Consider the following 24,933-nt stretch of genomic DNA (forward strand, 5'->3'; position numbering starts at 1 on the left):
TTCCAGGAGGCAAAGTAAGGGCGTGGTTACAACGTTCTCGCGCATTTTGAATCTACTCAATTACTTGCACCTGATCAAGCTTTGTTTACTTGCTGCACCTCTCGCAGCCTATATCACTCAGCCACGTGGGACCACAGATTCGGACCATAAGGTCAAGCTTACAACTATAGCCTTTGGCTATAATTGTGCTGGGAGGTCTTTGCCCTCCAAGCTAGGACTTGCACGTGGCTTTGCCACGAGAGGACTGTGCCTTCTCATTAGTCCGAGGCTTGAACCTGTCCAAACACTGTGCCACAGCCCTAAGAAAGGGAATTTGACAAAAGGTGACTCAGCAATTCTACACCTGGACTCCACCTCAAAGAAACTGTCAAAGAAAAACGACTTCACACACAAAGTTATTCACTGTGGCTTTGATTACTGGCAAGCCACTGATCTTTATTGAGATGGCACTCCTTATTCACTAGAGCACAGAATTTTATTTAAGCACGTCTGTGAGCTATTTATTATACATAATTACAAAAGCGGGTCAACTCCGGTCTCATCAGTAGGAGCGAATGGCTGGGGGGACTGTGGCGCAGTCAGATTCATTTAAAGTTTTGTCGATTACAGGTCTGTATTTCAGAGAAACCTTAAACAGAAGAGTCGGTGGTAAGTTGAGGCACAAAACTGTACTAACAGCACTATCATATGCTCTTGAAAAATTAACCATAAAAGTAGATTGCAGACAAATATGCAGGCACTTAGATAAAATCCTCGATATGCTGTCATACTTAAAGTATCTTTATACTGTGTATTTACTTCCATTGTATTCTACTTGCAAGTGAATATTTACATATACACACATAAGGAAAAAATTGTACACATTCACAAAATGAAGGAAATATTTCAAAATTACAATATTTCTAATTGGTGAACTTGTAAATGTCAATTTTCTTTATTCTTCTTGTACTTTCTAACATGAGCATGTATTTCTTTTATAATCATCAAAACCCCAAACAGCCCTGGCCAGTGTGGCTCAGTTGCACAGAAAGGTCACTGGTTCGATTCCCCAGTCAAAGCACATGCCCAAGTTGCGGGTTCTGTGCCCAGGCAAGGTGCGTGCAGGAGGCCAGCAATCAATGTTTCTCTCTCTCTCTCTCCTTCCCTCCCTCCCTCTCAAAAACCAATAAAACATATTTTAAAAAAATAGGGTTGTACTGGGAGAGGGAAGTCTGACTTCTTCCTATATAGTCAGAAAATAGCCTTCATGAAAAATTATGAAAATGACTGACTGCCAAGATTAAACAGTCATAGTGGGCTCTATATATATGCATATATTTAATCCTCCCCTGAGGACATGTTTATTGATTTTAGAGAGAGGAAGGGAGAGAGGAAGGGGGGGGGGGGGAGAGAGAGAGAGAAACGAGAGAAAGGGAGAGGGAGAACACTGATCAGTTGCCTCCCACCTGCACCTGACGGGGAATCAAACCTGAAACCTTTTGGAGTACAGAACAATGCTCCAAACAATTAAGACACCTGGGTGTAGGCACTCTATATGAAATGATGACCACAAATCACAACTTAATTTCTGTAGACCCAGATAAAGGATCAAGACTATGCTTACAAGCTATTAAAAGCTTATGTGTAGTCCTAGTTGGTTGGGCTCAGTGGATAGAGCTTCGGCTGTGGACTGAAGGGTCCCAGGTTCAATTCCAGTCAAGGGCACATGCCTGGGTTGCGGCTCAATCTCCAGTAGGGGGGATGCAGGAGGCAGCCAATCAATGATTCTCTCTCATCATTGATGTTTTTATCTCTCTCTCTCTCTCTCTCTCTCTCTCTCTCCCCCTCTCTTCGAAATCAATAAAAACATTAAAAAAAAAAAAGCTTAGGGGTAAACACTTTGTATCTTTTTTTTTTTTTAAATATACTTTATTGTTTTTTTTACAGAGAGGAAGGGAGAGAGATAGAGAGTCAGAAACATCGATGAGAGAGAAACATCAATCAGCTGCCTCCTGCACATCTCCTACTGAGGATGTGCCCGCAACCCAGGCACATGCCCTTGACCAGAATTGAACCTGGGACCCTTCAGTCCACAGGCCGACGCTCTATCCACTGAGTCAAACTGGTTTCGGCCACTTTGTATCTTAATTTCTATCTTAATGGTGACAAAAATGCCCAATGGGTAAGACCAGAAGCTTCTATTGCAATCTCAGCTGTCTCACCCCATCTGCTTGCTCCCTGAATCCCCTGGGCTTCCCTGAAGCTGCTTCCAGGTGGTCCAGCCAATGGAGGGGAAGTGGTGAGGGGTGTTTTCCTTTCCCAGCCCCCATTCTCCATGGGCTCAGGTTTCACCATTTCAGACCCTGCCACCGTCATGGGGGCTTACTCCCTGACCATCGGCAATGCTGTGGAAGACAGTCCTGCTGAATGATGCGGAGTTCTGTTTTCAGTGGTGTCTCAAATCTATCAGCAGTCCATTTAAACCCACGGTGCTTCTCCCAGTTCATTAAATGCATGTGTCACTGCACATATGAGCAAACCACATTCTCCACCTACCTTCCCAGTCCCAACATCAACATAGGAAAGGGTGTGCTTCCTCCAGTGCTGCTCAAATGGCTTCTTCTGCTGCCCCTGGATGGGCTTGGAATAATCATATTCATCAACCCGGTCCTGAGGCCAAGAAAGGAAATATATTTCAGAAAGCATCGACAATTACATTCCAAATTCCTTACTACTCTAACAGAGCAATAACCACAAAACATGGCAAACTCATTAAACTGATACATGAGAGACGGATCTAATATGAACCCCACATCCCACTCAACAAGGAGGTCCCACTGTCCCAAGCAGACCTTGTTCAGACAGCCAGGACCTTCCTAGTCATGTTCTATCCCAGGTCTGCCTCTCTACAATGAAAACCACTTGTGTACATCTCATCTAAAAGAACATGTAACACAGTGCACCTAAGTATCAGACACGGGAATGGAGAAACGAGATGTGCCAGCCATTTATCAGCCATCAGCCTCAGTTACTGGTAAGCCCCTCATTTGGTACCAGCTCATCCCAGAACCCCACTTTACTTATTCCATTTCCACCACAGCCCAAGTCCTGACGAAGATCCCTGAGGTCAGGCCACACAGCTGGGCAGTGGGCTTCTGCAGCAGGGAGGGTCCAGAGTTCAGTTTATGTGCTTTTATGCACTTAAACATTTATCAAAAACTTTATCTTTTTGCTCTGTACTCTGGGAGATTTCACCTTCTTTCAGCCTTTTTAATTTAAATGTTTCAATCTTAGCAAATTATATTAAAATTTTCAAAATCTCCTAAAGAGAAGCTATTAAGCACATAGTAATGGATAGGCCATACAAGAACCTCTTTATATAAAACCCCAAAGATCCAAACACTTGTTATTTCTTCGGGGTGGGGAAGTGTGGGGATGGGCAGAAGCAAGACCTTTTACTTAGGGGCAAGCGAGCCATAGCACAATGTCTTACTTCTAAACACATAAGGACAAGACTTGCTCTCCTGGGGTGAGTGGGTTCTACGTGCTGACTAAATGAAATGAAGACTTCATTGCAACAAGAACTGCCAATCCACAGCCTGGAGAAGCTTCCAGTTCTCCCGTACACATGATGAATGTGCTTACCAATCTCTTACTTCACATCATGTAAACAGCAAATTTAATCCAGCCCCAATCAGTACAGAATCAGTCAGATTCTCAATAAATCAAGATCCTCTTGCTGGGCCGGTGTGGCTCAGTGGTTGAATGTCAACCCATGAACCAGGAGGTCACAATTTGATTCCTGGTCAGGGCACATGCATGGGTTGTGGGCTCAATCCCTAGTGGGGTGTGTGCAGGAGGCAGCCGATCAATGATTCTCTGATATCACTGATGTTTCTGTCTCTTTCTCCCTCTCCCTTCCTCTCTAAAATCAATAAAGATATATTTTTTAAAAAAAGAGATCCTCTTTACTTTGGGTAGACTGGTAGGCTACCAGCAGCCCAAACACTGTCCTAGACAAGAGTCTGTGTGCCTGTCTGGGGAAACTGGCCCACGGCTTGCTGATATTGTTCATCCTTAAATGGCACTTGCCCCAAGCTCCTCCGCCCACAATTTTTTGCTCTCATAAGCTGAGTGCTCTTTCTGGCAGAATCTGACAAGTGTGCTCTGCAGAACCAGCTTCTTTAAAAATGCTGTGGCCCCAAGCCAAGGACCCATAATCACAGGCCCAAAATGATGATTTATTCATCTTTTTAAATCACTAAGGTAGCATTTTCTGGTCACAGTACTCGAGCTGCAGCCTACCCTTCGCCCTAATGAGGAAAACTGCACTCTGCTTAGAGATGCCACAGTTAGTAGCAAGAGATACTGACTCAAAGCCAGAAAAAAGTCCTGTGGTACAAATACCTTGAGAACACAGCTATGGAAGTTACCAGGAGGAAAGAAAAGCATGTTTCTCAGTTTACTTCTCTGACTTTACTCAAAATGGAGTAAACGTGGAGAAATTGCAGGGTCAGTTAGGGATGCCCATGGGGAGGACATGTGGTGCACATGAGTGTGTCACGAAGGCGCACCTTGTAATCTTCCCGAGCATGAGCACCACGTGACTCCTTCCGGGCCTCTGCTCCATAAATGGTCTGAAGCGCACAGAGCATCAGGTTCTGCAGCTCCAAGGTCTCCAGCAGGTCTGTGTTCCAGACCATTCCTGGGGACACAAAAGCCACCCATGAGAGACCGCCAGGATGAGGCTAAATCACCACTGAACGGGAATCCTGCACCCCAACTATGTGCAGGGGCCTGGGAACTGCTCACCTCTGTCAAACGTCTTCAGATGTTTTAGCTCCCCGTAGAGCTGGCTGATTTTCTCACAGCCCTCCTGTAACACACTGCCCACACGGAACACTGCGGCATGATTCTGCATCGACTGGAACACAAAATATCATCAGGATATCAAACAAAGAAGCCATATCAAAACTGCTAAACCTTCAGATTTTCCTCTGTGCATTTCATTTTCTGTAAAATATTTATGTAAATTAAGTAGAAAAACTAGGAAATTCAGACTGGTTATTACTCTGAACTTTAAAATGAAACTTTGTGAGATACCCTCTCAGCAACTTTCAAATGTGCGATAGTGTTATTAGCTAGTTACCATGCTGCACATCACGTCCCCAGGACTCACTCACGATTCCGCGTGAGTGAAATGGTAATTGTCTTTCTCTGACTTACTTCACTTAGCATAATTTCCCTCCAGGTTCATCCATCTTGTTGCACATGGCAAAAGTTCCTACTTTTTTATGGCTGAATAATATTCCACTGTACATATGTGCCACATCATTAAACATTTATCTGTCAATGTTTCCTTGATTTGGCAATTGTAAATGGTGTTGCAGTGAACACATGAGAGCATGTATCTTTTTGAGTTAGTGTTTTTCTTTGGATAAATACCTAGAAGTGAAATTGCTGAATCAATAGTTCCATTTTAACTTTTTGAGGCACCTCCATACTCTTTCATAGTGGCTGCACCAATTATTTACATTCCTACCAACAGGGCACGAGGATTCCGTTTTTCCACATTCTCGCCAACACCTACTTCTTTTTGGTAACAGCCCTTCTGACAGGTGAGGCAATATCCTATTGTGGTTTTGATTTGCATCTTTTCATGTACCTATTGGCCATTTGTAAGTCTTCTTTGGAAAAATGTCTATTAAGATCCTCTGCCCAATTTTAAATTAGATTTTTTTTTTGCTATTAAGTTGTATGAGTTCGTTATATATTTCATATATTAGTCCATTAGATATATGATTTGAAAGTGTTTTCTTACATTCCATAGGTTGTCTTTTCAAAATTTTGTTGGTGTTTCCCTTTCCTGTGCAGAAGCTTTTTCGTTTGATGTAGTCCCACTTGTTATTTATACTTTAGCTGCCAGGCCCCAAAAATCTTCAACCAGATCAATGTCAAGGAGCTCACTCCTGTTTTCTTCTAGGAGCTTTATGGTAAAGTCTTACATTCAAGTCTTTAATTAATTTTGAGTTAATTTTTGTGAACCATGTAAGATAGTGGTTTAGTTTCATTCTTTTGCTTGTGGCTGTCCAATTTTCCCAACATCATTTATTGAAGAGACTGTCCTTTCCCCATTGTAAAATCTTGGCTCCTTTGCAATAAATTTATTGGCCACACATGCATGGGTTTGTGGTCTCTCTATTCTGTTCCAGTGATCTACACGTCTGTTTTTATGCCAATACCATACATACTGCTTTGATTACTGTAGCTTTGTAATATAGTTTGAAATCAGAGAGTGCTATGCATCCAGCTTTGTTCTTTCTTCTCATTATGACTGTGGCTATTTGGGATCTTTTGTGGTTCCATACAAATTGTAAGATTAGTTTTAAATGAAAAATGCCATTGGAATTTTGATAGGGATTGCACTGAATCTGAAGATTGCTTTGAGCAGTATGGACAACTTAACATTAATTCTTACTATTCATAAGCACAGAATCTCTTTCCATTTATTTGTCTTCTTCAGTTTTAAAAAAATATATTTTTCTATTGATTTTAGAGAGGAAGAGAGAGGGAGAGAGAAACATAAATGATGAGAGAATCTTTGATCAGGTACCCCTGCATGCCCCCTACTGGGGATCGAGCCCACAACGCTGGCATGTGCCTTGACTGGAATCAAACTGTGACCTCCTGGTTCATGGTTTGATGTTCAACCACTGAGGCACACCAGCCAGGCCTTCTTCATTTTCTTTCATCAGTGTGTTACAGTTTTCAGTATACAGATTTTTCATTTCCTTGGTTACATTTATTCCTATGTACTTTGTTCTTTTTGCTGCAAATGTAAATTGGATTATTTTTAAATTTCTCTGATAGCTCATTATTAGTATATAAAAACGCAATAGATTTTTGTATGTTGATTTTGTATCCTGCAACTTGAGTGAATTTATTTATTGGTTCTAGTAGGTTTTTTTTGGTGGACACTTTAGGGTTTTCTATATACAGTATCATGTCATCTGCAAATAGTGAGTTTTACTTCTTCTCTAATTTAGACATATTTTAGTTCTTTTTCTTGACTTACTGCTCTGGCTAGAACTTCTAATACTATATTGAATAAAACTGGTGAGAGTAGGTGTCCTTGTCTTGTTCATGATCTTAGAGGAAAAGTTTTCAGCCTTTCACTGTTAAGTATAATGTAAGCTATGGGCTTGTCACTTATGGCCTTTACTATGTTGAGATATGTTCTTTCTATACCCACTTTGTTGAGAGTTTTGATCATAGATGGCTGTTAAAGTTTTGATTAAAGCTTTTAATACATAGTGGCAGAAAGGACATAAGCTCTCTATCCTTGAATATCAGAGGAGACAGCAGCTCCATGAGGGCTATAGAACACCTCACCCCACTCACAAGGCTTGGTGTTAAATGTTACAAGAGCCAGTAGGCACCCCTTTGGTGAAACAAACGAAGAATTGCTGAGATAATGAGGTGGTTAGCAGTGAGTGCTGAGGTGGTAGATCACAGAGAGGCCTGGGAACCCTCACTGCTTGCTCTGTTGGTTATTCTGTAGAAGCTCCTCATATATTAAATACCTTTAGAGTGTTACTGTTTATGCTCATAAGAAATATGATATGAAATAAACTTGAAAATTATTTTAGGCATGATGAGAACTAGAATCTCATCATTTTGTTTCCTATCATTTTCTATCATTCTGTTTCCTATCATTTACAGAATGACCTTTCATCACTCTTGAAAAACCCCTTTATCATATGCTAAATCCCCGCATGTACTGAGAGGCCTATTTCTGGACTTGATTTTGTTCTACTGACTAGCTGTCTCTTCCTCTACCACTGTCAAAGTAATGTAGCTTTATAATTTAATTCCATTTAATAGGCATCTCACCTACTTCCTTAGAATGATGCATCAATGTAAGATTATAATGTACACCATCAATGTCACGGTTCTTCAGGAAGAGCAAGTGGAAAAAAACTGTCTTAGAATCTAGTAAATATTAGTTAATACATTCTTTATGTTCTCAGTAGTCCTATTTTTTCACACCCCTTTTACATAGAGTAAAAAGGTTAGGTTTAGCCCTATCTGGTTTGGCTCAGTAGATAGAGCATCGGCCTGCGGACTGAAGGGTCCCAGGTTTGATTCTCAGTCAGGGCACATGCCTGGGCTGCGGCCGATCCCCAGTAGGGTGTGTGCAGGAGGCAGCCAATCAATGATTCTCTCATCCTTGATGTTTCTATCTCTCTTCTTCTCTCTTCCTCTCTGAAATCAATAAAAAAAATATTTAAAAAATTAAAAATAAAGGTTAAGTTTATTCAAGGTATTTTAAACTCTTTTGGCTGTACTGTGAATAAGATACCAACTTTTGAATGGATTATTGTTGGCATCTTGGAAAGCTACTGATTTTTGTAAACAAATCTTCTATCCAGACACATTATTTCATTCTTGCATTGTTTTTATTAGTTTTTCAGTTGATTCTCTTGGAATTCTTAGGTAATCATATCTCTTCAATACTTAGCTAATTTCCTTTTTGTTTCTTATTGTATAAGTTGAAATCAGCAAAAAAATTACTCCCTGCCCCTGCCCCCCACCCCCCACTCAAATGTAAATTCCACCAGGGCAGGAATTTTTGTTTTGTTCAATTCTGACTCTGGCATCTAGAACACTGCCTGGCTCACAGTAGATACCAGTACATGTCTTCTTTGGTGGGAAGAGTGCTTCCTATTTCAAAGTCTCTCATGGATTTGCCATTTCCATTACCCATATAACACAATGGCACATCTGTCCTAGCTGGGCCCCTATCCCTGATATCAGCACCCTACAAAAGTCCTGCAGAGGATCACTTGACCGGTTTTCCATAAACATACTTCTGTTCCCTCACTCACGCTATTTTCCTTACCAGTCCGTGAAACCTTCTTGAAACCCAGTTTCACCTGAAGACGGAAGCTGCATGGTTATATGCAACTTTTTTTTCTTTTGGTGGTATCTGTGTGTATATGCCACTGGACCCTTTCCAGAATATGACTATACAGAAAATATCTTTTCAGAAAATATCTCTATACAGAAATTCTTGCAAATAATTTCAAGTGGACAGAGAGTTCATTCATAGACCAAGAATCCCTGTACTAGAAGAATTGGATCAAAAAAATGTTATTTTTTACTGATCTAAATCTGTGTTATCCAATACAGTAACTACTAACCACATGTACCTACTTACATTAAATTAAAATTAGATCCATTTAAAATTTAGTTCCTTAGACTGGCTATATTTCATATGCTCTATAGTCATATGTGGTTAAAGATACGGAATGTTTCCACCCTCACAGAATGTTCCACCAGACATGCTGATCTAGAAGGTAAATACTCTAACAGTAATCAATGCACAGACTACAGTTTCCATCCTCGATTTGTGCACACCTCTTCCTGATTTTATTTACAGCCATCAGTGGTCCAGTATAAAGACAGTTCCCAGAACTGCTGAAAGCTAGGTGTGATGATGAGATTAATTTATTAGCAATGAGATATGCTGGGCTTTCAGGAAGCCTGCTAAAAGGAAGTGTCCAGCTGTGAACTGAGCTTGGACCTTCCACTGGCCCTCCTCCTTCAGGCTGTGACGTATATAGGATGGCCAGAGATGATGTGAGGAAGGAAGCCCACACGCAAGCTCCTGGAGCATACAAGAGAAGGCTGAGTTCCCTGATGCTGCAGTCGCTATTACTGCCCTTGGCATTCTATGTAGAAAGACATACACTTCTATCTTATTTGATCTCTTTTGTACTTCTACTTGATACAGCAAAAAGTATGTCCTTCTGCTACTTACCCCAAACCCCAGTACAGGGCTGTCAATGCGGCTGGTCTGCTTACTGCAGTGTGTGTGCAGATTCTTACCTTCTGCATGTTGAGTCGTAGCTCCGATGTTCTTATGCTTCCATCAGCAAATCTCAACTTGTCAAGATTCATGACAGATTCTTCCCCAGCGTTTGCTTTAATAGGGGGAACTTTATCTCCTAAAGAATAAAAAGGCTAGAATTTAACTTCTGAAAAACAGACAAATTTAATGACACCAAATGTGTATTTTAACCTTTTAGGGAGTTTGGAAAATGCACCTGAAACTCTACCTGACCACCCTATACCCGAGGTTCTGTTGACTTAGGGTCAAAAAGTAAACATAAAGATAAAATGCCTGGCAAAGAGTAGGTGTCCAATAAGTAATTTTCGAATGCACAAAAGATAAACCATCATTTAAAACTTTGCACCATTGTTCTGTTATGGGGAAAAATGGCATCCTTCAGAATGGTGGTTCTCTGCAAATCTGCCAACCTCCTTCCAACAGGCCTGGCCAGCTGTGTTTATATTTCCTGCTAATACTGACCCTTGTACCCACGTACCTAACCGATACCTCAAGGTCTGCTGTTCTCGAATTCCTGAGAAGATAATGTTTTGAGGAATTTTAGGGCTTTTTTGGGATGACGCTTTTAAATGTATTTTCTTCAGCATGTAATACACACAGGAGACAAAGGTCTGCAAATAAAGCAGGGCACTGGCCTCTCTGATCTTCCTGAGCTCTTCTAGGCAGGCTGCTGTTCTGGTTTGCTTTTGTTTATGTTTTAAAAAATTGTCATTTAGTAAAATTGACTTTTTTTTCTTTAGGTGCATAGTTCTACACATTTTAATAAGCATACAGATTCCTGTAACCACCATAATCAGGATACAGAATAGGGTTTGAAAACTTTAATTTTTAAAATATTTTGAGGGAAGTAGTGGTGCAAACATTCTCTCCTTTCCTTTTTGCACTTTAAAAAGTAAAGTATAATTAAAGTACAATACCAGTTTTTGTGTAGATTTTTTAAGTTTGGGCAAAGAGTTACATAGCCTGACCCACAACCACAAGCAGGATATAGTCCCTGGCAACCACTTTTGAGAATGTCATATATATAGAATCATACAAATGTAGTCTTTTGAGTCTAGATCAGTGATGGCGAACCTTTTGAGCTTGGCGTGTCAGCATTTTGAAAAACCCTAACTTAACTCTGGTGCCGTGTCACATATAGAAATTTTTTGATATTGCAACCATAGTAAAACAAAGACTTATATTTTTGATATTTATTTTATGTATTTAAATGCCATTTAACAAAGAAAAATCAACCAAAAAAATGAGTTCACGTGTCACCTCTGACACGCGTGTCATAGGTTCGCCATCTCTGGTCTAGATCATAGAGCCTAATACATTTGAGATTCATCAATATTGTTGAATGTATGGGTAGTTTGTTCCTTTCTATTGCCGAGTTTAAAAACATTTTTAAAAGTGTGCATTGATCCTCCAGATATAAAATTATAAGGTATTCTTATAAAATTTCCTTTTTGTTTTTCATTTTCAAAGAGTGAGCCTCAAATTTTCTGCTATGCTTTTGAAGATTTGGTATCAGGTTCTCTGCTAGGAAAATGAGCACTAGATCTGGGTCAGACCAGGTGGGTTAATTCCTGCCTTTGACACAATGACTGGAGGCAAGGCCCTGCTTCTATATTTCAGCCTGGAGTTGTGTTGGTCAGAGTATGGAAGTGTCTTTGTGAAGACAGACCCTTGGGAAGGTCCTGTTCTCAGTGGTACATAGTATTTTTTCCTCTGCAAATATTTAAAATTACCACACGGAGAAAATCATTGCTTAAAACCCATTTAATCACTAAAGTGGAGCCACGACCCCATCCTTTGTTTTGTTTGCATTCAGTCAGCCCTTTCTCCTTTAGCAGACTATACTTTTAGAATGGCCTAAATTACTTATCTATAAGTACCAAAAAATTACATATTCATTTATGTCTATGATTTAAAATATTTCATTGCGCCCTAACTGGTTTGGCTTAGTGGATAGAGCGTCAACCTGCGGACTCAAGGGTCCCAGGTTCGATTCCAGTCAAGGGCATGTACCTTGGTTGCAGGCACATCCCCAGTAGGGGGTGTGCAGGAGGCAGCTGATCGATGTTTCTCTCTCATTGATGTTTCTAACTCTCTATCCCTCTCCCTTTCTCTCTGTAAAAAATCAATAAAATATATTAAAAAACATAAAAATAAAAAATATTTCATTGCAAGCAAATAATTTATAGCAGGCAAGTAATATGTGATAAACTTCCCCTCAAATTAACAATTTCCTAATAGAGATTTTTCTAAGCAGAACATAGTAACTGCAAAAAAATTTTTTGCCTGAACATGTTACTCTCATAACTGTTAAGCCCCCCACCCAGCCTATGTCCAGTCTTAAGTCTGCCACCATGTAAACTTCTGAATTTGTTTCACTTCCAGGGAGAAAACCAGACCACCCCTATATGACCACTAAGCAAATCTTCAATTACAGATCTTGACTTTGTAACCTTTTGCCCCTGAAACAAACTGGGTAGCTACTTGAAGAAAACATACCGGGTCTGCAGGACTCTGCGATACTCAAGGCACATGCCCGGCCAAAGACGACCAAGTCCAAGAGTGAGTTTGCCCCAAGACGGTTGGCACCATGCACCGAGGCACAGGCGGCCTCCCCACAAGCGTACAGGCCAGGCACAACCTGGTCCTGGCCGTTCACTTGCCTCAGAACCTTCGGAAAAGAGGAACAGATGTAAGAGCACAGTCTGCATAGACCCTTCCCCGCAAGGAGCAGCTGTGCTATAGGTCAGAGCAAGGACAGGATCTCTGTCTGCAGGGAACCTCCTGTGCTGACCCCGTCTCCTCCCTCTGCCTCCGGACACTAGGTTACCCTGTGCTGAGGTCAAAGGACCCCAAATAGCAGCACCTGTAATTTCAATCCCACACTAATTCCCATCAGAAACCTCACCCACCACCTGATTTAACCTCCTGTATTCCCATTCTCTGATTTTGGATTCAGATAAAGGGAGCATGGCAGGGTTTGGGAACATGAAACTATGAGGTAGAAGACTTGAGTTGTAATTCAGTCTTCCAACTTATAACTCATCTATGAAGTGAGAATATAATTCCTACCCACCTCACACGAGGAGGGACTAAATGCAACTGATTGAAAAGCTCTTTGTGAACTGCAAACCACTCAAACATATACATTATAAAGAACACACAATTTACAAGGTCACTGTAAAAATAACGAGATCATATAGGAAAAAACTGCAAATGATGTGTACGACTATTTACTAAGAAGGGATTAATAAATTAAGAATTGTTATTAAGGCCAAAACCGGTTTGGCTCAGTGGATAGAGCGTCGGCTTGCGGACTGAAAGGTCCCAGGTTCGATTCCGGTCAAGGGCATGTACCTGGGTTGCGGGCACATCCCCACTGGGGGATGTGCAGGAGGCAGCCGATCGATGTTCCTCTCTCATCGATGTTTCTAGCTCTCTATCTCTCTCCCTTCCTCTCTGTAGAAAATCAATAAAATATATTTTTAAAAAAAAGAAAAAAAAAAAAGAATTGTTATTAAGGAGTGAACGTAGTATTGCTGTCCAGTAACAGCAATCTAAAGGAAGTACAGCCTATGAAACAACAGGTACTTTTTTGAGAAAGACATCTGCCTTTTCCTCTAAGATCTACAGGAACAACTGTGAGGTGGGCCCACTGTCTCATCCTCTTTCCAGCTGTATAGTCACCTGTCCCTTGAAGTTGGTGGGAATGCCACCCATGTTATAGTGCACGGTGGGAAGGACAGGGATCGGCTCCTTGGTGACGTCCACACCCGCAAAGATCATGGCGGTCTCTGAAATGCCAGGCAGGCGCATGGCGAGCTGCTCCGGGGGCAGGTGGTGCAACTGCAGGTAGACGTGATCTTTCTCAGGGCCACAGCCTCTGGTAAAAAAGAACAGTATAACATAAGACAAAGAACAATGACTACAGAAAACATGAGATCACAAAATAATCGAAGCATATGAGGCTCCTCATTTTTGATACTGAAAAAACCCATTCATTTCTCCTTTTCTAAGCACCTACTATGGGCCAGGGTGGACTCCATGCATTTGACACAGCCATGAACAACACACAGACACACATCCTGGCCTCACAGGGATCACAGTTTGCTACGCTTTCCTTAGTAAGTGCATCAGAAAGCCCTTTTATGCCAAATACTCCCAAGTAACATTTGACTTCTCATTTTTTAATGGAAAAATGTAAAACCTCCCAAGGTCATACCAGCAGATATCTGATGTGTCACCACAGTACAGCAAAGTATCAGAATAGCCCACACACCTGAAGGTCCCCAAACAAGGGTTAAAACACAATACAACACCAAAGGCTCCCACACTATTTTCAGGTTGGGGGTGTCATGTCTCACTTCTCCAACACTGTCTCTATCACATACGCATATTTTCACACACAAATTATGTTCCAAAGATTTTTAAAAAATCATCTTTGGGTGAGAATTTAGAAAAACAAAAACAAAGACAAAAAAACTGGCTAACTTCTCAAAATGTAACTCTCTAGAGCAGCAGTTCTCAACCTGTGGGTCACGACCCCTTTGGGGGTCAAACGACCCTTTCACAGGGGTCGCCTAAGACCATCGGAAAACACATATATAATTACATACTGTTTTTGTGATTAATCACTATGCTTTAATTATGTTCAATTTGTAACAATGGAAATACATCCTGCATATCAGATATTTACATTATGATTCATAACAGTAGCAAAATCACAGTTATGAAGTAGCAACGAAAATAATTTTATGGTGGGGGGGTCACCACAACATGAGGAACTGTATTAAAGGGTCGCGGCATTAGGAAGGTTGAGAACCACTGCTCTAGAGAGATATAAGCTAACAGACAACAGTCAGAAGTAGCAGAGGCAAAAGCCTGCCTGCCTAGGCAGAGGTGGGGGTGGGTGCTGCAATTCACACAGAAGCCATACCAGCCCATGTTAAAATGTAGACATGAACAACAGCCCCCGGAGAGAGGAGGTTCTGCGTGCCTGCACATGCACTCAGGCACATTGGGAGATAACCACACAGACCTTCCTTCACGGATTTCCAGAGTCATGGACCGGGACACGACGTCTCTGGAGGCCAGGTCCTTGGCCACTGGGGCATATCGCTCCATGAATCTCTCGCCTTGACTGTTAATGAGAATGCCTCCCTCTCCACGGCACCCTTCTGTGATGAGACAACCAGCACCATAGATGCCTGCAAAGAACCCAATTAATTGAATATTTATAACCTGTCGATGCTAGACCTATGCAAGTATTTTCTAAAAGATATCTGGGGGGAGAGGGAAGCAAAGGGTATGTAAAGGACATTAAAGTCAGAGTAAGACAGAAGAAAAGTTAAGGAATAGTAAGTACAAAGTTTCTCAATAACAAAAGCACTGAGTGAGGAAGAAAGACAGCTGCAGTGCACAATGATACAGCCCTGCTGAGTACTCTAATTTTAACTACATTTTAACCTTTCAGCATAGCTAAGTGTATGTTAAATATCTCAGCTTTTAATTTTTGAACATCCTTTTGCACACTGAAATTGTGGTGACTAGTTGAGGTAAAAAAAAATAGCTTGGAACATTTGTATCTAAAGTAACCAAATACCAACAATAGTAATTATTATATAGTTAATACTTATACTGTACTTGCTACTACAATTCTAAGTTTCCCAATGACTCCAGGTAATATTATCCCCATTTTTAAAAAAGTACAATTAAAGCTCAGTAAGTTGCCCAACATCCAACTGGGAAGGACAGAGGCCAAGTCATGCCTGGCAACACACAAGGTGTACACCCTTCACCTCAACTCGGTCCCTCAATGTAATGAAAATGAGGAATGCCACACCATGCTTCAGTTTTAACAAAGGAGACAGATATGTAATGTTAATTTTACAGCTAACACTTTCACTCCTACATCGAGAGTCATCTTGCTTTTAAAAGAATGTAAATTCCTGCGTGTTCCTAGTTTCAATGGCATTTTTTTCCAGTAGTTTATTTCTCACACATTGAAAAGGAAGCATGAGAAATAGAGCTTACTCTGATTTAGTTAAAATTAATAATTATAAAACCACCTAATACATTTTTTTAATTTTTAATCCCTTTCAGGGATCAGAAAGAACATACTGACAGAGCAAAGAGAAAACACAGGTGTAGCTCTTAGCATGGTGGCCACTGCTACCATATTTGAAGTCTCCTCTGTTGACAGGTCAGAAAAGCAACTCAGAAAGAAAAGGTCAGGATGAGTTCATCTCCCAAGAGAGATTCTCAGATTCATTTATGGATAACATTTCCCCAACTCTCTCAAACCTGCAACCCCAGCCGAGACCATCCCCGCTTCTGAAGCCCACACCTGTACTGTCTGATGACCCAAGATGAGTTCATCTCCACCATGACTGGCATCCTCACTCGTTAGCACCTCATGGATCCCTACATGTCAGAGCTGCATCCTGATGGCACTCAGTTACTACGGCAGCCTGATGTTCTCCCTACAAACTGAAATCTGCCCATGACACGTTTCTAGTCACATGTTCTTCCCCTCACTTTCAGTAAATACTGACTGAGGTCCTACCAGGTGCCAGGCACTGAGAACACAGCAGTAAATGAAACAGATCTGCCCCTACCTCCCGGAGCTGACAGCCCAGTGGTAAGGGACACTGAACAATTGCTGCTTTACGAGTGGGATAAGTACACTTGGGCCAGGTGTAGCTAAGACAGGACCTCCACTACCTTGGGGGAGCTGGGAAAGTCTCCTAAGGAAATGACAAGTTAGGACCCGAGAGATGAGAAAGCAGGGAAGTTTGTATAGGAACTGCAGGAAGCATTCCATGAGTACTGAGTGCTTAAAAGACACAAAAGCCTCAGTTCCACGAAAGTAGCCCCATCCTACCTGTGGGGTGGAACTGAACAAACTCCAAGTCCTGGCAGGGAAGGCCTGCCCTGGTGACCATTGCAGTGCCATCTCCGGTGCTAGTGTGGGCAGACGTGCAGCTAAAGTAGGTGCGCCCATAGCCTCTGGAAAAGATAAGCCAGTAGAGAGAGAGTGGTGACTGCATGCAGCGCCCCATGGGAACCTCCTTTCTCTAACAGCCCTCAGTGGACAGCAGCCTACCCACCACCACAGGTGCCCTCTGCACACACCTGGGCAACGGTGAGGGAAGCCTGGGACAGAGACGGTACTCTCATTTGGACTTCAGTACTTTTGTGCTGTTTGAGCAATTCCTCTTATAATAAGCATATATCACTTTTATAATGAAATTTTTAAATGTTTATGGATTCACCTTTTTAAAGAGTTAAAATAAGAGACTGATGATATAAAATGGAATCTACTTATTTTCATCAAATAAACAAACAGCATTTGTCTATCTGAGAAGTCAGTATAAAACAGTATCCATTAGCCTGGCCAGCATGGCTCTGTGGTTGAGTGTTGACCTATGAACAACGAGGTCATGGTTCCATTCACGATCAGGGCACATGCCTGGGTTGCAGGAGGCAGCCAATCAATGATTCTCCCTCATCATTGATATTTCTCTCTATCTCCCTCTCCCTTCCTCTCTGAAGTAAAAATATATTTAAAAAAACACACCAGTATCCATTAAAGCAAAGGAGATATTATTCCAGGAAGTGTCATGTGACTCTCTAGGCCTCAGTTTTCCAAGAGCCCCCCCAGCCCACTGCAAACTGTAAGACACTTTCTTGCCCACCTCAAAAGCGGATGATATCGTTGCCCTCTTGAGACAGGAGGAACTGAGGCTGGCAAAGGTGATTACCCTCACAGGCTAAGTGATAGCCTGTGTCTGAACCACATGTCCAAAATGCCTCTACTTTTATTAGGATAAAGGACCTCTGAAACTCAACTTCCCTATAGAGAAATTAAATACAATAAAAATTAGATTCCTACCCAGTAGCTATAACAGTGTTCTTTGCTCTGATGCGGTGGATGTACCCGTCTTCTATGCACAGTGCAATAACACCACGACATTCCCCATTTTCCATCAGAAGATCCAAGGCAAAATACTCCACAAAATAGCTGGTATCATATCGCAAAGACTAAAACAGAAACAAAAATAGAGCCCCCATTTAGGGTGTTAAACCAACATATAAGGCGATGCTGTTTATGTGAACTGGCTAAAAACCTTGATGTGGGGTATGTAACAAAAAGATCAGGTAAACCCTGGGAGAGTACCAGGCTGGAAACAAGTCACAGATGCCAACTCACATCAACCCAGTGCTGATACTATCGTGAAGCACAAAAGCGGCTCTGCTTCTGGCTGTATAAACAAAACATAAAAGGTGCACACACGTCAGTTCACGCAAGGAGGAGACTGACTCCAGAAGTGACTGGTAATGTGCTAACATATCCCTCATTTGTACACAGCCTAATAGGCATTACAGGCTCTTTGGCACCACACGCAGCTTGACACTAGAGCTGGGGCCCACGGACCACAGGGTCTCGATTTAGGCTGGGCTGAATTATAGGGGATCTGCTGGCCCTATGCAGCCACATTTGTCTAAATAAAACAAAACTTTCAGCCCCTCAGAACATCAGCCACATTTGTGATGGTCACATGCGGTGGGAAGCTGCTGGATTGGACAGCCCAGATAAGCATATATCTATGGCAGAAGGTTCTACTGGACAATGGTGGCCCAGGCCCTGGATCTGACAATTCTCTTGGCTAATAGGAGGGTCTCTCATGAAACTGTTAGCTTCCCACGTGACACACAATTCCATGAGATGAGCAGGTCCTGTTACATATTTGTCAACACACTTGGCCAGAAAAGCCGCTGGTGTTCTAATACTTGCAAATCAATGGCCTGTCCCATTTATAAGCAAGAGTTCAGAATAATGATTATTCTGAATCAACATTATTCAGAATATTGATTACTGGGCCACGCCGAGGTTGATCCTGATTATCCAGTGACTGCTAGCCCTCAAGTCTTAGGCCAGTTTTAATAGTCTATTAAATCAATCAGTTCATGAACTCAGAGGTGGTAAAAGGGCCTTAAAATACGTGCTCTGCTCTTATACTTTCAGTGTGACAGATTACAAATTCAAACCTGGTATGTAATGATTATCAATTTAGTTTTCTAAAATAGATATTTTCCAATTAACAATTACTACACATGGCCTACCGTTATTCTGTTGCTTTTTATGACACTCCTTAGGCTGACATTCTGATACTCTGACACATCCCCAGGGTGGCCTGTCTTCGGCTCATCACATGCTTGGCCAGACTGGACCATGTCCCATCACCCCGGGCACCCAGGGCGGCCTCACCCTTCCATACAACGTGTGCAGCAGTGAGTGGCCGGTGCGGTCAGCGACGCAGCAGCAACGATGGGCTTGTCCACCTTTCCCAAACTTGAGGCTCTGTCCCCCAAAGGCCCGCTGGTAGATCTTCCCATCCTTGGTTCTGCTAAATGGCATGCCATAATTCTCTAGCTGTGAAACAAAAACAAACACCTATTACTTTAGAGGAATCAAGATACTCATGGCTAATTTATTTCAAGCAACTTCAACCTAAATCTGCAAACCCAACACTAATATATTCTATGAAAAGGTCAACACTTCAGAAAAGATAGAAATTTCCTTGTTAAATTAATTGCATGGTTAATAGCACAAAATATTTCCCTGTTATATTGGCTCGACACCATCCTTTTCTGCTGACCACACCTGCCTCAATCCCATTAGAAACAGACTGTGAGCACCTTACCTCAATCACAGAGGCGGGGGCCTGCTCTGTCATGTAGTGGATGGCATCCTGGTCTCCCAGCCAGTCAGAGCCCTTCACGGTGTCATAGAAGTGCCACCTCCAGTTGTCCTCCTCCATGTTCCCCAGAGCAGCATTGATTCCTCCCTGGAAACACAAAGCAACTTTATGAGCTACAACTGGGAGCCCCATGGCATCTTCCAGGCTCATCTCTCCCTGGCCCCTCCCCGGGACCTGGATTTGGAGGAAGCTGAGTACTTATGAGGTAACTATCCGTGAATGATCTGACTATAGACCAATTCCAGGACCTTCCTTAGCAGAGAGAGGCAGCACTGCATGACAGATTCCAAATCACGCTTCCTCCCCTTAACAAGCTAATGTTGTGGGCCAAGTTACTGCATCCCTCGGCCTCAGTCTTGTGAACGGGTCATGAAGCTAACCTCTTTGAAGAGTTATCTGGAGAACTAAGTGAGAGGTTACATGTGCAACCCTTCTTACCAAACCTGGCACATAAAAGGTACTCAACAAGTCTGGATAATTTTATGACAAAATGTTTGTAATAGTAATCTGCAGACATGTGTTAAAGATGAGACGCACTTACTGCCAAGTAATACACTCCAAATTCAAGGGTCACACCCCCCACATTCTCTTCCATTTGCTGTACATGGTCACCCCATCCCTGCCTTATCCCCACTGCTTCTACCCCTCAGAGGCACAGAAAACCTAGCACAGCCGAAACCGGTTTGGATCAGTGGATAGAGCGTCGGCCTGTGGACTGAAAGGTCCCAGGTTCGATTCCGGTCAAGGGCATGTACCTGGGTTGCGGGCACATCCCCAGTAGGAGATGTGCAGGAGGCAGCTGATCGATGTTTCTCTCTCATCGATGTTTCTAGCTCTCTAGCTCTCTCTCTTCCTCTCTGTAAAAAATCAATAAAATATATTTAAAAAAAAAAAAAAAAAAAGAAAACCTAGCACAGGAACAAATGTTAAGCTCGCCCTTTCCCCCTCACAACTTAAAATTGGATTCCTCCTCTTTAGATAATCTTTTTTTTTCCACAAGTAAAGGCACATTTCCTAACTTCTCTTTTTTCCAATTGTTATTCAATCGCAACTTCTGAATCAAGCACACCCACATTGGAATTCCTTCTCCACTTAGTGCTGCTGTGCCTCAGTTTCCCAAATTATGTGTTACGACAAAATGATTCACTGGCAGATAGTAAGGAACCTTGTTACTTCCTCCCTCCCTTCTCCAACCCCTCCAACTAAAAACTCAAACGCAATTCTGATAAAATATGTTAAGTATTATAGTGCCAGATACAGAAAGCTGGTTTAAAATATCACAAAAAATACTTGGCCCAGTGCGTGCATAAGTGTTATTTATTTTATTGCTACTCTTAGTAAGAATCAGGGCCACAGATGCCTGGTCTTCTGGGCATTCCTAGTACTCTTCAGACTTTCTCAGGCCGTTGCCTGTTTTGTCCTTCAATTAAACCTCTCTTTCCTCAAGAACCAACATTCAAGTTGAGCTATCCTTTCCTTATTCTTTTTATTAAAACTGTACTACCTGAACATATTTTGCAATATTATTTAGAATTATCTATTTGTATTTTTCCTTTTAGACAACAAATTCTCCAAAGGTATATATTAATTCTTTAGTTTACAAAGCATAGCTTAGAACAAAGTATCTGGACAGCTAAGTTCCTGAAGAACGCTGCTGGACACTGAATACAGGCTGCTCCAGATTAGGGTGGCTTGATCCCCAGTAGGGAGTGTGCAGGAGGCAGCCGGTCAAAGATCCTCTCTTATCACTGATGTTTCTATCTCTCCCTCCCTCTTCCTCTCTGAAATCAATAAAAATATATATAAAAAAATAATTTAAAAAAAAGAAAACTACCCTAGAGACAAACTCATTTCAGACTGTTAAGTGCAACAAAGAAAGTTAAACCAAGAAGAGGGGAGGGGATGTAGGTGGAGTGGTCAAAGAAAACCATGTGTGACTAGAGCAGAAAAAGAATGACAAGGTTCCAGGCAATGAGCAGGGGTAGTGTAGGCAGAGATCCCTAAGGGAGTGAGCTGAGTGAATGCAAGAGGCATGGTGGGAAGGTGGCCTGTGGCAGGAAGTTGTTCAGGCAGAGTCTGGACAGCACAGTACCTTGCAGGTGCCAAAAGCACTGAGAGAGTCCTTTTCTCTTACCTGGGCTGCCACAGTGTGGGACCTGGTGGGAAAGAGCTTTGTAACACATGCGGTGCTAAACCCTGCCTCAGAAAGGCCAAACGCAGCTCGTAAGCCTGCCCCTCCAGCGCCAACCACCACAGCGTCAAATTCATGATCCACTACTGGGTATTGTGTAGAAATCTGGAAAAAAAAAATTCACCTGTCAGTCACCCATTTAAATATGTCAAACACTGAGCCTGTAGCTGCAGTCAAAGATCTTAAAGCAGGGGTCCTCAAACTACGGCCCTCGGGCCACATGCAAATACAAATATTGTATTTGTTCCTGTTTTGTTTTTTTTGGCTTCAAAATAAGATATGTGCAGTGTGCATAGGAATTTGCTCATAGTTTTTTTTTAAACTATAGTCTGGCCCTCCAACGGTCTGAGGGACAGTGAACTGGCCCCCTGTTTAAAAAGTTTGAGGACCCCTGTCTTAAAGGGAATGAAAAGAAACACAAAAGAGCAAATGCCCAAAGAGCCTCCCCCGTGTGAGGCCAAGTACCTACAACTTGTAATCCTGAGATATGGTGGGCATACCCTCAGTGAAAGGGGCCAGCTCTGCCCATACCAAGTAGAGCCATCTATCCTGTGGAGCTAGGAAACCATCATTAACTGGAATGTTGAAAATGTAAAGGTTCACCTCCAAGCAGGGAGATGTATGGATGCAAAGGAAAGCACCAACACAGACCAAAATACCAATTCTAAAGTTGGCTTTTCTTTTTAATTACCATTTTACTTATCTTTTTTTTATTTATACCTATATACATAGGCTTAAATGAATCTGAGCTTATAATATGGTGATCACAATTTTCAATGTGATCTGTAAGCTTCTCATGAAAATGTTAAAATTAAATACTGTTTTCATGTAGATAAGCTTATCCCAGTTCACCTGGGTGACCTCAGAAGAACCAAGGACCACAACTCCATTTCAGGCCCAGGTTTGCGTTTCTAACTGAGAAGGTGCCAACTAGCACTCAGTAACTATTGTGAGTTATGAGAAAAGAACCTGCAAGCAAATTTCCATCTCTTCCACAGACAGCAGATGACCCCACTAAACAAAAAAAAGCCTCCAGGGTCCTGTGTGGAGTAGGGTGTCATCTTCCACCCCCGTAAACACTGCTCATTTGTCATTTGTATTTTTTTATTTTGCTGCTTTACTTGATTTAAATTTTGGTCTGGTTTACATAACAGCTGTAAGAAAAAAATGTTAGTATCTATGTTTATATTTATAATAATACATTAACTATTACTACACTAAAAAATAATCTGGGCGTGCACTGGAACGAGAATTTTTTTGTTTAAATAAGACCTGTGTATTAACCAAATGTATTAAAAACTGGCATAGATCACTATCCCTCTAAGCCAAGATAATAATTTATAATGGAACAAAAAGTCATGAACTTACTGAATCTGAAACTTTAGCAGACGACCTTTTACTCCCATCAACAGTGAAGTCAAAACCACGGGATCCCGATGATAACGGCCGCTGGTGAGAGAGAGGGATGGAGAGCACTAAGTATCTTGAAGAAACAGGGGGCTGGTAATTAAATTTCCTCTCCTGAGTAGTTAACCTATGTATGTACTTGGATGCTCCCCTCACTTAGAAACCTCACCTGGGAGCCTGTACTGAACCTGAAGGGTAGAGCAGGGGCTAAGGACTCAGACAAGCCCAAAGGGGACTTGACACTTTAGGGAAACTACTTCTAGATGAAGCTGGTTCCAAACAGGATACTTACTGACTCAGCTAGGAAATGAACAAGGTATACTTTCACATTAATTTCTGAATTTATGTTACTTTAAATGGACAATGGGGAAGACATCTACATTGCGTAAGTGGTAGTTTTGCAAACAAGGAAGCACTTTTTTTGAATCACTGAAGCTACACCCGTCTGTGAGGTTTTGCAGTTCACTGGGAAGACAGGGGACCTTGTAGCAGATCAATGCTCTAGAACAGGCTCTACTGGTGGCTGTGACACTGAGGTACCAGGGCCGTTATCCCTGCACTGTACACTTGAGGATTCCAGGCCCAGCGATGCTTCGCCACTCTCCGCATTGGCACTGGGCCTCAGCCACATCTCCTCTCATCTATCTATACCACAGCACCTGGACACTTGTTCCTGGCCGATCCCTAGGGAACCTCTACAATTCTCCAAGTCTCGGCTTAAAGGTCCCATCCTATAAACATTTACACAAAACTGGTATTAATGAAATCACAGCGGAGTATGAGAAGCAACATTCTTCATATACTAAAATGGCCAGCAACTGGCTGGCATGCTCAGTGGTTAGGGCGCCGGTCAGCACACAGGAAGGGTCATAGGTTAGATTCTGGGACAAAGCACATACCTGGGTTGCAAGTTTGATCCCCAGCCCTGGCGTGACCCCAACCTTGGGGCATGTGTGGGAGGTATCCAACCCACATGTCTCTCTTACATGGATGTTTCTCTCTCTCCTCCCTCCCTCCTTCCCACTCTCTCTAAAAATCAATGGGAAAAAAAATCCTCAGGTGAGGATTAACAAAACTAAAGAACAGTTTTAGAAAATAAGTACATTCAATAATGACAAAAGGGGATATGAGAGATGCTTTCAAGTATTCTGCAATTTAGAAGAGAAGTTATTTACTATGTGGGTTAAAAAAATTATTCTGTAGAGCAAACAAGTGAGGATTATAGGGAAGAGAATTTGACAAAATACAAAATGAACTCTCACTGAGCTGTTGTAAACTAAGTGGACTTTGCTCTAAGACAGTGGTGATGCCGGGTGACCCCCAATTTCATTGTTACAAATTGAATAATAATTAAAGCATAGTGATTAATCACAAAAAACAATATGTAATTATATATGTGTTTTCCGATGGTCTTAGGCGACCCCTGAGAAAGGGTCGTTTGACCCCCAAAGGGGTCTCGACCCACAGATTGAGAACCGCTGCTCTAAGATGCAAGGACTCAGGCCGGGATGGATGGCTTAACCACCTGTGAGGAAGTCAGAGGTGGCTTCTACCTTTAAAGCTCCCTCTAACCCTGAGACTGAATGATGACTGGCACATATATTTGAGTTTATTTTCATTGCTCCAATTACAAAGTAGCTTCTTGTATTTTCAAATAGAGATGAACTTACAAGAGCGAT

The 24,933-nt window shown here is 41.9% G+C and overlaps 1 protein-coding gene across 1 annotated transcript in view; it reads right to left on the reverse strand.

Annotated features, from left to right (window-relative positions):
• Nucleotides 1-395: 395 nt before the first annotated feature.
• Nucleotides 396-24,933, reverse strand: part of SDHA (succinate dehydrogenase complex flavoprotein subunit A) — a 28,784-nt gene continuing 4,246 nt past the window's right edge. Inside the window, exons 2-15 of the mRNA XM_070412003.1 lie at nt 23,216-23,296; nt 21,791-21,952; nt 19,600-19,743; nt 19,164-19,328; nt 17,787-17,935; nt 16,776-16,900; nt 14,931-15,099; nt 13,580-13,775; nt 12,392-12,563; nt 9,871-9,989; nt 4,792-4,903; nt 4,554-4,684; nt 2,536-2,649; nt 396-628 (exon numbers count right to left, since the gene is read on the reverse strand). Coding sequence (XP_070268104.1) covers nt 542-628; nt 2,536-2,649; nt 4,554-4,684; nt 4,792-4,903; nt 9,871-9,989; nt 12,392-12,563; nt 13,580-13,775; nt 14,931-15,099; nt 16,776-16,900; nt 17,787-17,935; nt 19,164-19,328; nt 19,600-19,743; nt 21,791-21,952; nt 23,216-23,296 — 1,926 coding nt within the window. The 3' untranslated portion in view covers nt 396-541. The remainder of the gene's footprint in view (nt 629-2,535; nt 2,650-4,553; nt 4,685-4,791; nt 4,904-9,870; nt 9,990-12,391; nt 12,564-13,579; nt 13,776-14,930; nt 15,100-16,775; nt 16,901-17,786; nt 17,936-19,163; nt 19,329-19,599; nt 19,744-21,790; nt 21,953-23,215; nt 23,297-24,933) is intronic.

The sequence above is a fragment of the Myotis yumanensis genome, unplaced genomic scaffold (assembly GCF_028538775.1).
Source record: "Myotis yumanensis isolate MYYU_CA2020_CCGP unplaced genomic scaffold, mMyoYum1.0.hap1 SCAF_4, whole genome shotgun sequence".
Classification (NCBI taxonomy): Eukaryota; Metazoa; Chordata; class Mammalia; order Chiroptera; family Vespertilionidae; genus Myotis; species Myotis yumanensis.